At 30.6% G+C, this 16654-nt stretch overlaps 1 protein-coding gene across 8 annotated transcripts in view; it reads left to right on the top strand.

Annotated features, from left to right (window-relative positions):
* rg (A kinase anchor protein rugose) overlaps window positions 1–16654 on the top strand; it is a 373937-nt gene that overhangs the window by 237215 nt on the left and 120068 nt on the right. For 4 of the 8 annotated variants that reach the window (XM_075298736.1, XM_075298738.1, XM_075298737.1 and 1 more), the window contains exons 7-10: window positions 10315–10434; window positions 10511–10657; window positions 11194–11620; window positions 11730–11824. In XM_075298736.1, coding sequence (XP_075154851.1) covers window positions 10315–10434; window positions 10511–10657; window positions 11194–11620; window positions 11730–11824 — 789 coding nt within the window. The remainder of the gene's footprint in view (window positions 1–10314; window positions 10435–10510; window positions 10658–11193; window positions 11621–11729; window positions 11825–16654) is intronic. The other 4 variants (XM_075298739.1, XM_075298741.1, XM_075298744.1 and 1 more) reach the window with 1 other exon arrangement.

Here is a 16654-nt window from a genome sequence, read left to right on the forward strand (position 1 = left end):
CTTGACAAAATTTTCTATAGAAATAAAATGTTGACAAAATTTTCTATGGAAGTAAAATGTTGACAAAATTTTCTATAGCAATACAATTTTGACAAAAATTTCTATAGAAATAAAATGTTGACAAAATTTTGTATAGAAATGAAATTTTGACAAAACTTAGTATAGAAATAAAATGTTGACAAAATTTTCTACAGAAATAAATTTTTTACAAAATTTTCTATAGAAATAAAATTTTGACAAACATTTCTATAGAATAAACTTTTGACAAAACTTTCTATAGAAATGAAATTTTAACAAAACTTTCTATAGTAATAAAATTTGACAAAATTTTCTATGGAAATAAAGTTTTGGTAGATTACAAAATTTTCTATAGAAATAAAATTTTGACAAAATTTTCTATGGAAATAAAATTTTGACAAACATTTGTATAGAAATAAACTTTTGACAAAACTTTCTATAGAAATGAAATTTTGACAAAACTTTCTACAGTAATAAAATTTGACAAAATTTTCTATGGAAATAAAGTTTTGGTAGATTATTTTTGGCGATATGGACCAATTTTTGTGTAATAAGTCATCGGATGGACCGATATGGACCAATTTTTACATGGCTGTTAGAGGCCATATATTGATACAATGTACCAAATTTCAACCGTATCGGATGACTTTTGCTCCTCCAAGAGGTTCCGGACGTCAAATCTGGGTACGGTTTATATGGGAACTATATATAATTATGGACCGATATGGACCAATTTTTGCATGGTTGTTAGAGACCATATACTAACACCATGTACCAAATTTCAACTGGATCGGATGAATTTTGCTCTTCCAAGAGGCTCCGGAGGTCAAATCTGGGGATCGGTTTATATGGGGGCTATATATAATTATGGACCGATATGGACCAATTTTTGCATGGTTATTAGAGGCCGTAAACTAACATCAGGTACCAAATTTCAACCGGATCGGATGAATTTTGCCCCTCCAAGAGGCTCCGGAGGTCAAATCTGGGGATCGGTTTATATGGGGGCTATATATAATTATGGACCGATATGGACCAATTTTTGCATGGTTGTTAAAAACCGTATACTAAGACCACGTACTAAATTTCAACCGGATCGGATGAATTTTGCTCCTCCAAGAGGCTCCGGTGGTCAAATCTGGGGATCGGTTTATATGGGAGCTATATATAATTATGGATCGATATGGACCAATTTTTGCATGGTTGTTAGAGGCCGTATACTAACATCAGGTACCAAATTTCAACCGGATTGGATGAATTTTGCCCCTCCAAAAGTCTCCGGAGGTCAAATCTGGGGATCGGTTTGTATGGGGGCTATATATAATTATGGACCGATATGGACCAATTTTTGCATGGTTGTTACAGACCATATACTAACATCACGTACCAAATTTCAATCGGATCGGATGAATTTTGCCCCTCCAAGAGGCTCCGGAGGTCAAATCTGGGGATCGGTTTATATGGGGGCTATATATAATTATGGACCGATATGGACCAATTTTTGCATGGTTGTTAGAGACCGTATACTTAGACCACGTACCAAATTTCAACCGGATCGGATTAATTTTGCTGCTCCGGGAGGCTCCCCAAGCCAAATTTGGGGATCGGTTTATATGGGGGCTATACGTAAACGTGGTCCGATATGGCCCATTTTCAATACCATCCGACCTACATCAATAACAACTACTTGTGCCAAGTTTCAAGTCGATAGCTTGTTTCGTTCGGAAGTTAGCGTGATTTCCACAGACGGACGGACAGCCGGACAGACGGACAGACGGACGGACGGACAGACGGACAGACGGACGGACGGACGGACATGCTTAGATCGACTCAGAATTTCACCACGACCCAGAATATATATACTTTATGGGGTCTTAGAGCAATATTTCGATGTGTTACCAACGGAATGACAAAGTTAATATACCCCCATCCTATGGTGGAGGGTATAAAAATTAATAAATGGCTTTGCCACCATCAATTTAAACAAGGATATGTCGTTCAAACAGAAATATTTTTTAATTAAAAATTTTATATTTTCGCTGCTTAAATAGTATCGGTCTTCATGGGCCAAATTATAACAGATTCTGTTATGAAAAGTAAAGACAATATAATTATTAAAATAACTAGCAAGTTAAATAATTTAAATGAAATCATATTTTTATATCAATTCAGGCTGGATTTTCGTCCAAATTAATTATTCCACATATTATTATACGAGTTTATGGACATGAAGATGGAGGAATTGGCATTGACATGAAAATGTCAGATACCAATATAAAAAAGACTGGCTACACATGTTTCATTGTTGGCTAATACGAATTTCCAAAGCCTTTACTATAGATCTGGCGGGGAGAGAAGATTAATTTTGGGTCTTATATTGTAACTTCCTATGGAAATTATATATTCGAATTATTCCTCCCAAATTGAACCATTTTTCATTATCGTCAATCCCAAAGTAAATAAAATCTTGAGAAGTGACCAATACGAAAATTTTCAAATTGGGTCTCAAATTCAGCTTTGAAAATTTTTATTAAAATTGCGACTTCTAGAATATCCGAAAATTGTTCCAATTTCGACAGTCAACAAGTTGTAACATCGAAAACATAACCTGCATATGTTACAACGTAGTAAGTGTCAGGAACATATACAAGAAAATACAGAGTGACTGATATAAAACAAAAGCAAAAATGTCGAAAATAACATCAAAATTTGGAACAAGATTAGATTTGTTCGAATTAACTCTTTTTGGCAAGAATAATGGTCATCAAACGACAGACAAAGCTATCACTAACTGCTCTGCAGTATTTCGACTCTTTCCCGATGTATCAGGCTCACTTAGACTTATCACTGAATGCTGCCCGTTTCCATGTTAGGCTCAATGACAAGGGACCTCCTATTTATAGCCGAGTCCGAACGGCGTTCCACATTGCAGTGAAACCACTTTAGAGAAGCTTTGAAACCTTCAGAAATGTCACCAGCATTACTGAGATGGGATAATCCAACGCTGAAAAACTCTTTGGTGTTCGGTCGAAGCAGGAATCGAACCCACGACCTTGTGTATGCAAGGCGGGCATGCTAACCATTGCACCACGGTGGCAAACCATTACACCACGGTGGCAATATTTTACTTACGCTCACGCACACTCACGAAAAATACCATGACTCCCAAAAATGTCGTGACTCACGAAATATGCCGTTACTTGCGAATAATTTTATGAGTATTTTAAATTTGGAACGTGAAGACATGAGCTTGATTTCAATCGAGAGCGCTATTAAACTATTAACATCCTAGGTGTCACTAAAATTATAAATACCCTACGGGAAATGGATCAACCACAGGACCGGTACAGGACTTGTCCCTAGTGTGCATGGACCAGTCCTAGTTCTGGTCCAGACGTATGGAAGGAACCGGTCCCTTTAACATGGGTTTGTCATTGACGGGGTAAATTTACACTTTAGGAAACGCCTTGAACTCGTTCCTAAGGACACGTCCTGGGGCGTTTTAGTAGTAGCACTCCATAGACAGGTCCTCATGAACCAGCCTAGGACAAACTCTTAGAAATCTGTTTCAGTTTGGTTATCCCAATCGCACCAGAAATTAAAAAACTTTTGAAAAATGTTGAACAATAGGTTAAGTTATTCCGGTAATTCTTCTTCACTAAATGTGTAGATCCAATAAGATTTTTATATCAAGTGAGTATGGAAATCATTAAACTATCACTATTTAAAAACTGCCACAAACTGGATCACCAATAGCAGCCCTGTGATAGGTTCATCAGTGGCAATTTGCACCAATTTCCCGTAGGGTAAATTCAACTCGTAAGTGTTTTATGTTCGTGAGTATTTTTCCGAAATTCGTTACGCACACACACTAAGATATTATTTTCGTGACTCACGCACGACATTTGGTAGGTTAATCACGCCTTTGCCATCAGCGTGAGTCACAAAAATTTTCGTGAGTCACGACAATTTCATGTCACGCGCACACATCTAATTGAGTTCCGAAAATTTTGGTGGCCACTGTGCTGTAGGCATGAAGCGAGGAATCTCCATTTTAAACCATTTTTGGTTGACGCGTCCTGAGTCCTTTGGGAATGTGCATGGGCTGAAATGTTTGTCTGCCCAGGGCTTCAATACTGTCTTAAGGACTTTTCCCAATAATAGTCGGCATTTATTTTGAGCCCCCAACATTACCATCGGTGGAGTTCTGGTTGCCAATCGATGTTTACAGCTGACCTCTTTGTGTCTCATTGGAGAAAACCAAATTCGGTAACTGGCCACTTTCTTGCAAGCGAAGCAAGTGCTTGGGTTTTTCCAGTCTACCTATTTTTGTGCATCGTTGAGCACCTACTCCTTTTGGAATTTCAATGGGTATAGCCCAAGCTCATTTTTCAATATTTGTTGCAACCCTTATCGCTATATGTTCAGCTCACAAGCAAGTTCTCTACCACTGCTGCATGGATTTCAATTAAATCTGGCACGAAAAACAAACAAAAATATTCACATTTAAAAGCTGGATGGTACTAACTATAGCCACTTGTGGGTTTCCAACCAAATATAAATCAATCACTCTTGAATTTCATCATGAATAACTTTAATACTGAATGCAATTTAAACAAGTAAGGAAAGTCTAAAGTCGGGCGGGGCCGACTATATTATACCCTGCACCACTTTGTAGATCTAAATTTTAGATACCATATCACATCCGTCAAATGTGTTGGGGGCTATATATAAAGGTTTGTCCCAAATACATACATTTAAATATCACTCGATCTGGACAGATTTTGATAGACTTCTACAAAATCTATAGACTCAAAATTTAAGTCGGCTAATGCACTAGGGTGGAACACAATGTTAGTAAAAAAATATGGGAAACATTTAAATCTGAAGCAATTTTAAGGAAACTTCGCAAAAGTTTATTTATGATTTATCGCTCGATATATATGTATTAGAAGTTTAGGAAAATTAGAGTCATTTTTACAACTTTTCGACTAAGCAGTGGTGATTTAGCAAAAAAAAAAAAATGTTGGTATTTTGACCATTTTTGTCGAAATCAGAAAACATATATATGGGAGCTATATCTAAATCTGAACCTATTTCAACCAAATTTGGCACGCATAGCAACAATACTACTTCTACTCACTGTGCAAAATTTCAACTAAATCGGAGTTAAAAATTGGCCTCTGTGGTCATATGAGTGTAAATAGGGCGAAAGCTATATATGGGAGCTATATCTAAATCTGAACCGATTTGGCTGATATTTTGCAAGTTTTTCGAGACTCATAAAATATTCGGATGTGCGGAATTTGAGGAAGATCGGTTGATATACACGCCAATTATGACCGGATCGGTGAAAAATATATATGGCAGCTATATCTAAATCTGAATCGATTTTTTCCAAAATCAATAGGGATCGTCTTTGAGCCGATATAGGACCCTATACCAAATTTTAGGACAATCGGACTAAAACTGCGAGCTGTACTTTGCACACGAAAATACATCAACAGACGGACGGACAGACAGACAAACAGACGGACATCGCTAAATCGAATCAGAATTTAATTCTAAGCCGATCCGTATACTAAAAGGTTGGTCTATGATTACTCCTTCTTGACGTTACATACAAATGCACAAACTTATTATACCCTGTACCACAGTAGTGGTGAAGGGTATTAAAATGCTTTTAATTAAGCAATAAAAAGAACTGATGTTCGAATATATCTGTCATATGTCAGACGAGCGATTTAGAATTGATAGCAGGTTGAAGTTGGTTATAATACATATTAGCCATCCTATAAATTTATTGCTGTGCCTCTAAAATGCTTTTCATATCACAATGTAACGTCGCGTTCCGATTTTTTTATATTTTCATATTTTCGAGAGGATAGTTCTCGTTGTCTTTGGACTAAGTCCCCGGTTAATTCACCAGTTTTGACTGACACAAAAGAATCCATGTTTCGTCACGAAATTACGCAAAAAATCCTGAGTACTTTTGTGTTAATAAATGCTGTATGGCATAATGTTTGCAAACTGATAAAACAAGCATATCTGCTACCATTAACATATAAATAGATTTCATTCATTCAATTGATTTGAAGGAAGTTTCCTCTTCTCCCCAAGGGATGTTGATGCGAAATATATGTAGCATAAGATATTTTTCTCAATTACAATAGCTTTCCATTGAATATAATACTCCTTGTCATGGACTCCCTCTCCCCCCATCCTCCACGATTAGCTGTTAAATATTCTAATAAGATCATTAATATTATTTTGCTGTTTTACAAATTGCTGACACACTCATTATTGTATGAGCTGTTAAATTTTAAGCGTGAATATTTAAGTAGTTCCGTTTTCTAAACGAATAATGAACGCAAAGTGTACATAATATCAATGCCATTAGGCAAACAAAAGGGTTCAGCATGACTTTGTTTAATAAAAGTTTCCAAACTTAAATTGCCTACAGTTTAGTCCTGGTTTGATTGGATTGGATGGCCTCCAGTTACACTCTTAAATCTTCTTTACAAAAAAAAACATTAACGAGTGGTAGTGGGAGGTAAATTTTTCATCAATTGCTTATTTATGCTTCAATAGACTTTTGGTAATTACCAAGTACTTGAGTCGTTTTTTTTTTCTTTCCGAAAAGTTAAACTAATTAGTTTATATTACAAGTGGTCGATTGTTAATGAATAAAAAATTTTGTTTTAAAGTAAGATTAAGATACTTCCCCCGGGGGGAGAATTTCATAAATATTTTAAAAGAAATCCGATATTTGATAGTCATTTTAAAAAGTCATTTTAATTTAAATTACTAATACATTGAAATTGGGAAATCCAAATTAACGGAAAATAGTGTACTTGGTTTTGTTAGATATTTCGAAAAATCGCAGTTCAAATGGCATAGTTCAAAACAGCTTTCTACACCGATAAAATTTCACGAAAATTTTTGCATTTAAGGGGTTAAATGAGTTTTAAAAAATATTCAATTAAAAATTTAATTGATTCAACTGTTTTAATTGAAACAAAAATCAATCGCAAAAATTAATAGTATCAAGTATTTTTTTTTAATTTACTTTGGTGATTGATACTATCATTTCAGTGATTGATGACTTTTCAATTAAAAATTAATTGTATCAATTAATTTCGTGATTGACGACAAAAAATATGTTTTTGTGTGTATAATTTTTTTATGAATTTATCATTTATCTTAATTTTACAATTAATTATTCTTCGAGCTTTACAGACTAAGTAGACCAAGGAATTTGATCAATTTTGAGCTTCTTTGTTCGTAAAGCTCAAAGAATAATTAATTGTAAAATTAAGATATCATGCATTTGGACGTTAATCGCGTGTTTCAGTATCAGGCTAACATGAAAAAAAAATTATTTGTTTCATTTGTTAATTTGAATATGAAGTTTACTTTTACATACGTATAATGCATAAAAATAATAAATTTAAAAAATCAAATGAAAGCAAAATTTAAAGTAATTCTCGCTCCACACGCAGAGAAGGAATATGATCACCTCTACCATGTTTCAAGAACAAAATGTTATTTTTGGATGGTGACCATGTAACATGTTTATGGCAAAAATGTTGTTTTCTCACCAAAAATAATATGCTTGTCGAAATCAAACGCATAATGTCCGAGAAAATAACATGGTTGCGAAAAACATGTTAAATGATCACCATTCAAAAATGACATTTTGCTCTTGAAACATGGTTGAGGTGATCATATTCCTTCTCTGGGTGCATTGAACGTTGCTGTGATACTGCCAGTGTTTCATAGCGTTAAAAAAGTAGACGAAAAACGGCGACAACACGAGCTTAGAATTTGGGTTTCTTCCATGACAAAAAATTTAGTTATTTGTGAACAAACACAATTATTGGATTTATTTTCCAAAGAGGCCAGCTTAAAATTTACCACTTCGATTGGACATCATAATTCAAGCGTCGCCGATGAAAACGGTGTGGGCCACAGTAACAGTCGATGGTCGATGGTCCCATTCCCGTATTCATTGACACATATCAAAATATATACCGAATATTATCGGGAAATTTTCCCAGTATGCAATTCCTGGACAGTTAAACATTTTGGGTGCAGACCATGGACTTTCCAACAGCACCCAAGAAGGGCTTAGAAGTACCCAGCAAAAAAAGCGCCGCCAAAAAAGTAATGAAAATGTTCTTTTTGGATCCGGAAGTGGTGCAAGATTGACGCAGAAGCGATGAATTTAACATAGACTTGTCATAGGACGGAAGTCCTCCATTTCAACAGTCGTTGCACTGAATTTGCATCACTTTTTTAGGTGTGATCCGAATTCAATGTTTTGGATGTAAATTAAAAAATTCTGTGATATTTTGTCAAATAAATAATTTTTAAAATTTTTAATGGATTCTAATGCTTGTTGGAAACGTTTGACCTCAAATATTTTTAAAAATTCACAATTTTTTCAGATTGGATTTAGCATTTTTTCGACAAAATTTATATGATTTTTTACCATTTTATGAATTCTTACTCTGTTTTTAACCTATTTGAAACAAAAAAAGTTAAAGTTACCCATTAAAAATATGAAAAAAAACAAGTTATAAAAAATTGAATTAAAAGAACTTCCTAGGTAGTTAAAATAAAGAACATCATTGGGAGTGAATCTTCTAGAAGTGCTTTTAAAGTTGTGCCTTTGGAAGAAATTCCCATTTTTTTGCTGGGTAGGCTTTCTCCGGATCTTAATCCGTTGAACTTTTGTGCCTCAGACATTTTGGAGAGTAAAGTTGGCACTAAAAAAGCGAACGACATCAACCAACCCTAGACAGCGCTTCGGCGCGGATTGGCCACAATACGGCCGCGAATGGACCAAAATACCGCAAAGTCACAACGTGCAGCATGTGATGGTTTTGTCATCTATCAACCAAACCCTCAAAAAACCTCGCATCTGTAACATATACCGCAAACACATTTTGCTTGAAGCATATATATTGTTTCAGGATTGGTCCAAACAAAATATTGTTTGTATTCAAACATATTATGTTTCACCTTAGGGCATACACTGGTGGAAAAATTTTAATGAAATTTTCTTTGTGTGGATATATTTTTAAGGCGCCAATTGGTTACTTCCATTATTTTACTTGCAGCTTACTCTCTAGGTGTCTCTTTCTAAACACATATATGTCTATTAGCTATTTCTAAATTAATATATGTTTCTATCTAAGCATATTATACTTACAAACATTTTATGTCCCAAACATAATATGTTCTAATATATTAACATATATGTCCCAAATATGTTATGCTAGTTTATGAACATTATATGCTTGCACTTAAAAATATTGTGTTAAAAAATTTGAGTTCCAAACATTTAATTTTAAACCCAAACATATAAAAACAATCTTTTTCGTATATGTAAACTTTAGACGATATAAAAGTCATCGTGTTTCATGCCCATCTTACACACAAAGGGTCAAGGGTTCAATCCCAGTTTTAAACAAAAACCCAAAGTTTGTTTTGCGGTGGATTATTCTCTCTCAGTAATGCTGGTAACATTTCTGAGTGTTTCAAAACTTTACTAAGCGATTTCACCGCACGCAGAGAAGGAATATGATCACCTCCTAGAGCACAAGGTTATTATTGGATAGGGAACATGAAACACTTTTGTCGTAAAAATTTTGTCTTCTCATCAAACATGAAATGGTTGTCCAAATCAGACACATTCTGTTCGAGAAAATAACATGGTAGTTTGTTGCTACCATGTTAATTGTTAACCATCCAAAAATAACATTTTACTCTAGGATGTTATCATATGCCTACTCAGGGTGCGTAATATGAAACACCGTTCGGACCAGGATATAAAAAGGAGGTCCCTTGTCATTGAGCAAAACATGGAATCGGGCAGCCCTCATTGATAAAAGTTCACCACTTGGGCTTAATAGTCTAAGGAAAGCTGATTGCTACCACTAGACCCAAACTAAACGCTTATATGACAAATATACATAAATATTCGACAAATAAAAAAATTTCAATATTATAATATTTTTCCACCAGGTGAAAACTCTTCTATTTTGAAGAAAAATTTGGAGTTTGAAATTTCACAAGTCTTTAGTTCAAAATATCTGGTATATGTCATCGTCACATCAAGTCGATCATTCTGAGTGATCTATTTTTTTTTTTTTGGTATTTGCTCGTTGTAATCGTTCCAATCAAAAGTTGTTCATATACATACACAGCTAATTACGATCTCTTTCAAATAGATAATCTTAATTTAATATAAATTTTTATAAAATGTTTATTTTAATTTTTTTCTTTCAGTGGTACATGATTGCCATCGTGTATATTTACAATCGCTGGACAAAAAGCGAAATAAAGTGCCTAGTTAATGGACAATTAGCGTCCAGTACCGAAATGGCTTGGTTTGTGTCAACAAACGATGTAAGTTAAAATTGAAAAAAAAACACACACACACAAATTAAATATTAATTCTAATTTAAAATGTTATAACTCACAGCCATTTGATAAATGCTACATTGGAGCAACACCCGAATTAGATGAAGAACGTGTCTTTTGTGGCCAAATGTCGGCTATATACCTCTTTAGCGAAGCCCTCACCACTCAACAAATCTGTGCCATGCATCGACTTGGGCCCGGCTACAAGGTAATATATAATTTTACATTATATAAAAAAATACAAAATAATTTTATAGCTTTTAATTTAAAATTTATATGTATAAAGATTAAAAACACCATTTTATAATTTATTTTAATTTTTTCGTGTTTTTTTAATAATTAAAATTGTTTATATTTTTTTACTTTAAAAAAAATTACAAACTAACTTTGTAACAAAATCATCTCTGTTTTTTCTTGCACTTTTTTCTCTTTCTATCTTTATATGTCGAACAACAATCACCACCATTCACACAAAAAAAAAATAAAATAATAACAAATTATAAAAAAAATGCTGAAAATATTCAACACCGCCAAAATGCGAAAATACAAAATGTGTTTTATATATGTGTTCGTGTGTGTGTGTGTCCTCATTTTTTATCCTGATCTTTATTTTATGGCAAAATTAAAAAAAAAAAAACTAATAAATTAAAATTAAAAAAAAAACCAACACCATACAATCACCGTCGCTATCATTTGAAAATATTTTCAACAAATATCTCGAAACATTGAATCCTGATCCCACAGTCGCAGTTTCGTTTCGACAATGAGTGCTATTTGAATCTGCCGGACAATCATAAAAGGGTGAGTCAACCACATCAAGTACCCACTCAACGTACCGCAGCCATACTTTTGGCCGAACAAGAGGCTCAATCCATAGATTGGACCGATGAGAAATTGGATTTACAAGCAGCATTTGCAAAAATACGAGCAGTCTTGGCTGCTCGTAATGCCAATGCCAATGTAGTGCTACAAGCTTTATCGGGAAATAGTAATGGGGGTGGTACTAATACTAGTGCTGGTAATGAAACTACAACAGGCGATGCCACAGCTTCCGGTACAACAACGACAAGCAACAATAATTCTACTGATAACACTATGATCGGTGGTAGTGATGGTGCAAAAATAACCGACTCATTGAGTCATATGCCCATTGGTACAACTTCTTCCATTGGTATTTATTATGATTTGCATTTTTTATTTAATTTTATCTTATGATTTGTTTTTGTTTTCTTCATTTGTTTGTTGTGTTGTGTTCGTGCATTGCTTTTCTTTTGATTTAGATCATTTGAGACGTATGTCATCCTCTTCTCTATCCACTTTGGATTATTTGAGAGCTTTTGGAGGCGACACTGAAGAAATTGACCAGCTGAAACACGTAAGATAATTTTTTATGTTTTTGTTTTATTATTTTAGAGCTTGCTTAAATTTAAGTTTAATTTTATTATTATTTTTACGAAGAAAAAATTAACTACCCAGTTCCATTGCTACATTTTTTAAATAAATGGTTACCAAAATCTCCTTCTTCTTGATCGATTTTGAATTTATCATTTGTTCGATAGGTATGTTATTAGGACATAACTTCAAATGAATGAATGAAGACGACCATCATGATTGGAATTTTGTCGCCAATCAATCAATATATTTCCATTCCTTAAAAGCTCAAATCAACTTAAAAGTTTTTCCAAATTTCCTATAGAAAAAAATTTGAAAAATTTTTCTTAGAAATAAAACTCGGAAATAAAAAATTTCCGACACAAATAAAATTTTAACCAAATTTTCTATAGAAATAAAGTTTTGACTAAATTTTCTGTAAAACCAACATTTTGACAACATTTTTTATAGAAACTTTTCTATAGAAATAAAATTTTGACAAAATTTTCTATAAAAATAAAATTTTGACAAAATTTTCTATAGCAATAACATTTTGACAAAATTTTCTATAGCAATATAATTTTGACAACATTTTCTATAGAAATAAAATTTTGACAAAATTTCCTATAGAAATAAAACTTCGACAAAATTTTCTATAGAAATAAAATTTTGACAAAATTTTCTATAGAAATAAAGTTTTGACAACATTTTCTATAGAAAAAAATTTTTGACAAAATTTTCTATAGAAATAAAATTTTGACCAAATTTTCTATAGAAATAAAATGTTGACAAAATTTTCTATAGAGACAAAATTTTGACAAAATTTTCTATAGCAATAAAATTTTGACAAAATTTTCTATAGCAATAAAATTTTGACAAAATTTTCTATAGAAATAAAATTTTGACAACATTTTCTATAGAAATAAAACTTCGACAAAATTTTCAATAGAAATAAAATTTTGACCAAATTTTCTATAGAAATAAAATGTTGACAAAATTTTCTATAGAAATAAAATGCTGACAAAATTTTCTATAGAGACAAAATTTTGAAAAAATAAAATTGTGACAAAATTTTCTATAGAATTAAAATTTTGATAAATTTTCTATAGAAATAAAAATTTAACAAAAATTTTTATAGATGTAAAATTTTGACAAAATTTTCTATAGAAATAAATTTTTCAAAAAATTTTCTATAGAAATAAAATTTTGAGAAAATTTCCGTAGAAGCAAAATTTTGACAAAATTTCTATAGAAATAAAATTTTGACAAAATTTTCTATGGAAACAAAATTTGTACAAAATTTTCTATAGAATTTAAATTTTGATAATATTTTCTATAGAAATAAAATGTTGACTATAATTTTTATAGATATAAAATTTTGACAAAATTTTCTATAAGAATTAAATTCAGACAAAATTTTCTATAGAAATAAAATGTTGACAAAATAAAATTGTGACAAATTTTCTACAGAATTAAAATTTTGATAAAATTTCCTATAGAACTAAACATTTAACAAACATTTTTATAGATGTAAAATTTTGACAAAATTTTCTATAGAAAAAAAATTTGCACAAAATATTTTATAGAAATACAATTTGCACAAAATATTTTATAGAAATAAAATTTTGATAAAATTGTTCTATATAATTAAAATTTTGACAAACATTTTTATAGAAATAAAATTTGCACATAATATTTTATAGAGATAAAATGTTGACAAAATTTTGTATAAAAATAAAATGTTGACAAAATTTTCTATGGAAATAAAATTTGGATAAAATTGTTCTATATAATTAAAATTTTGACAAACATTTTTATAGAAATAAAATTTGCACATAATATTTTATAGAGATAAAATGTTGACAAAATTTTGTATAAAAATAAAATGTTGACAAAATTTTCTATAGAAATAAAATTTTGACAAAATTTTTTATAGAAATAAAATTTTGACAACATTTTCTATAGAAATAAAATTTGCATATAATATTTTATAGAGATAAAATTTTGACAAAATTTTGTATAGAAGTAAAATTTTGACAAAATTTTCTATAGCAATAAAATTTTGACAAAATTTTCTATAGAGACAAAATTTTGACAAAATTTTCTATAGAAATAAATTTTTCACAAAATTTTCTATGGAAATAAAATTTGCACAAAATTTTCTATAGAAATAAAATTTTGAAAAAATTTTCTATTGAAATAAAATTCTGAAAAAATTTTCTATTGAAATAAAATTCTGAAAAAATTTCTGTACAAATAAAATTTTGACAAAATTTTCTATCGAAATAATATTTTGACAAAATTTTCTATCGAAATAATATTTTGACAAAATTTTCTATAGAAATAAAATTTTGACAAAATTTTCTATAGAAAAAAAATTTGCACAAAATATTTTATAGAAATAAAATTTGCACAATATATTTTATAGAAATAAAATGTTGTTATAATTTTTCTATATAATTAAAATTTTGACAAACATTTTTATAGATATAAAATTTTGATATAAACATTTTTATAGAAATAAAATTTTCACAAAATATTTTATAGAAATAAAATTTTAAACTACAAGTGTAGCTCAACCAACAGAGGAAAAGTATGCTTGTCAAATTTATTTGGGCAAAGCCCTATAGACTGCAAGATGGTTGGATGTAGAAATAAAATTTTGACAAAATTTTCTATAGAAAATAAATTTGCACAAAATATTTTATAGAAATAAAATTTGCACAATATATTTTATAGAAATAAAATGTTGTTATAATTTTTCTATATAATTAAAATTTTGACAAACATTTTTATAGATATAAAATTTTGATATAAACATTTTTATAGAAATAAAATTTTCACAAAATATTTTATAGAAATAAAATTTTAAACTACAAGTGTAGCTCAACCAACAGAGGAAAAGTATGCTTGTCAAATTTATTTGGGCAAAGCCCTATAGACTGCAAGATGGTTGGATGTACAGCTGTTTCGGAATTACCACATTCCTCATCAGCATCCTCTACTTGCAGCAAAACTATCAACCAATTATCAGAATAAATTCGGGTAATTCACTAAACCCAACGTGAAATACACATGAACCGTCCGAAAAAGGGTTTAATATTCGGCTACTGCCTAAACAAATTTGCAAGCATATCTCTTTTCCTTTGCCAAAATCAAACCCTTTTTCGGACGGTTCATGTGTATTTCACGTTGGGTTTAGTGAATTACCCGAATTTATTCTGATAATTGGTTGATAGTTTTGCTGCAAGTAGAGGATGCTGATGAGGAATGTGGTAATTCCGAAACAGCTCTACATCCAACCATCTTGCAGTCTATAGGGCTTTGCCCAAATAAATTTGACAAGCATACTTTTCCTCTGTTGGTTAAGCTACACTTGTAGTTTAGTCAATGAATGTATTTAAGCTGAGATCAAAAACAACAATAACGATTGAAGAGAAGCCAACAATAACAAACAAAACGAAATAAATTTTTGACAAAATTTTGTATAAAAATAAATTTTTGACAAAATTTTCTATAGAAATAAAATTTTGACAAAATTTTCTATGGAAATAAAATTTGCACAAAATTTTCTATAGAAATAAAATTTTGACAAAATTTTCTATAGAAATAAAATGACGACAACATTTTCTATAGAAAGAAAATGTGAGATAAAATTTTGACAAAATAAAATTGTGACAAAATTTTCTATAGAATTAAAATTTTGATAAAATTTTCTATAGAAATAAAAATTTTACAAAAAAATTTTATAGATGTAAAATTTTGACAAAATTTTCTATAGAAATAAATTTTTCACAAAATTTTCTATAGAAATAAAATTTTGAGAAAATTTCCGATAGAAACAAAATTTTGACAAAATTTCTATAGAAATAAAATTTTGAAAAACTTTCGTTAGAAATAAATTTTTAAAAAATTTTCTATAGAAATAAAATTTTGACAAAATTTTCTGTGGAAAAAAAATTTTGCACAAAATTTTCTATAGAATTTAAATTTTGATAAAATTTTCTATAGAAATAAAGTTTTGACTATAATTTTTATAGATATAAAATTTTGACAAAATTTTCTATAGGAATAAAATTTAGACAAAATTTTCTATAGAAATAAAATTTTGAGGAAATTTCCGATAGAAATATAATATTCGATTCTTCTAATTGGACTTTTACTCAAGTAAACATTTTAGTGCCAGCGTCTCCTAATCTAAACAAAAAGTCGGCTTCGTATTTTTTAGTGTGGACGTAATAAAATATTTTAATTTCAGATTGGAATATATTGAATAATATTTATCCACAATATCTATAGCAAACATATGTCACTTAAATTTAAAATTAAAATGTAATGTCCTAAACTTTTGTTAAATTTGAAGGACTTCGCAATTACCAATGTTTAAGAGGGTTTAGCGCTTTACTCCGGTCATATAATTTGGAATCTTTGAATAACAAGATCTTGATAAAATATCTATATGGGCACTACGACCGAAAGACAAGACCGATGATGTTGATCGCAAAACGAAAATTAATCTTTTTCTATTTGTCTCTAGATGCTATCTGTACTGTAACTCTGTTTTAAGTCTTTAATTTATTGCTTTTTTACTATGTTCAGTAAATGTTTTCATTAAGGCATTTTTTTTTCATTTCATTGTTAGAATTTCGCTTTGTGTTTTGTTGTGCTTCTCTGGTTCTACCAGGCTTTTGCTTGTCTTTTGGTTGATGTTGTTTTTGCTGTCATTGTCGCTGTCGTTGTGTTTTTTTATTGGATTCTTAAACTATTTTATCGCTTTGGGTCATACAATTTCCATTTATTATCGCTAAGACCACCATTGCTGCCACCATCACTA

The sequence above is a fragment of the Haematobia irritans genome, chromosome 3 (assembly GCF_050003625.1).
Source record: "Haematobia irritans isolate KBUSLIRL chromosome 3, ASM5000362v1, whole genome shotgun sequence".
In the NCBI taxonomy this organism is placed as follows: Eukaryota; Metazoa; Arthropoda; class Insecta; order Diptera; family Muscidae; genus Haematobia; species Haematobia irritans.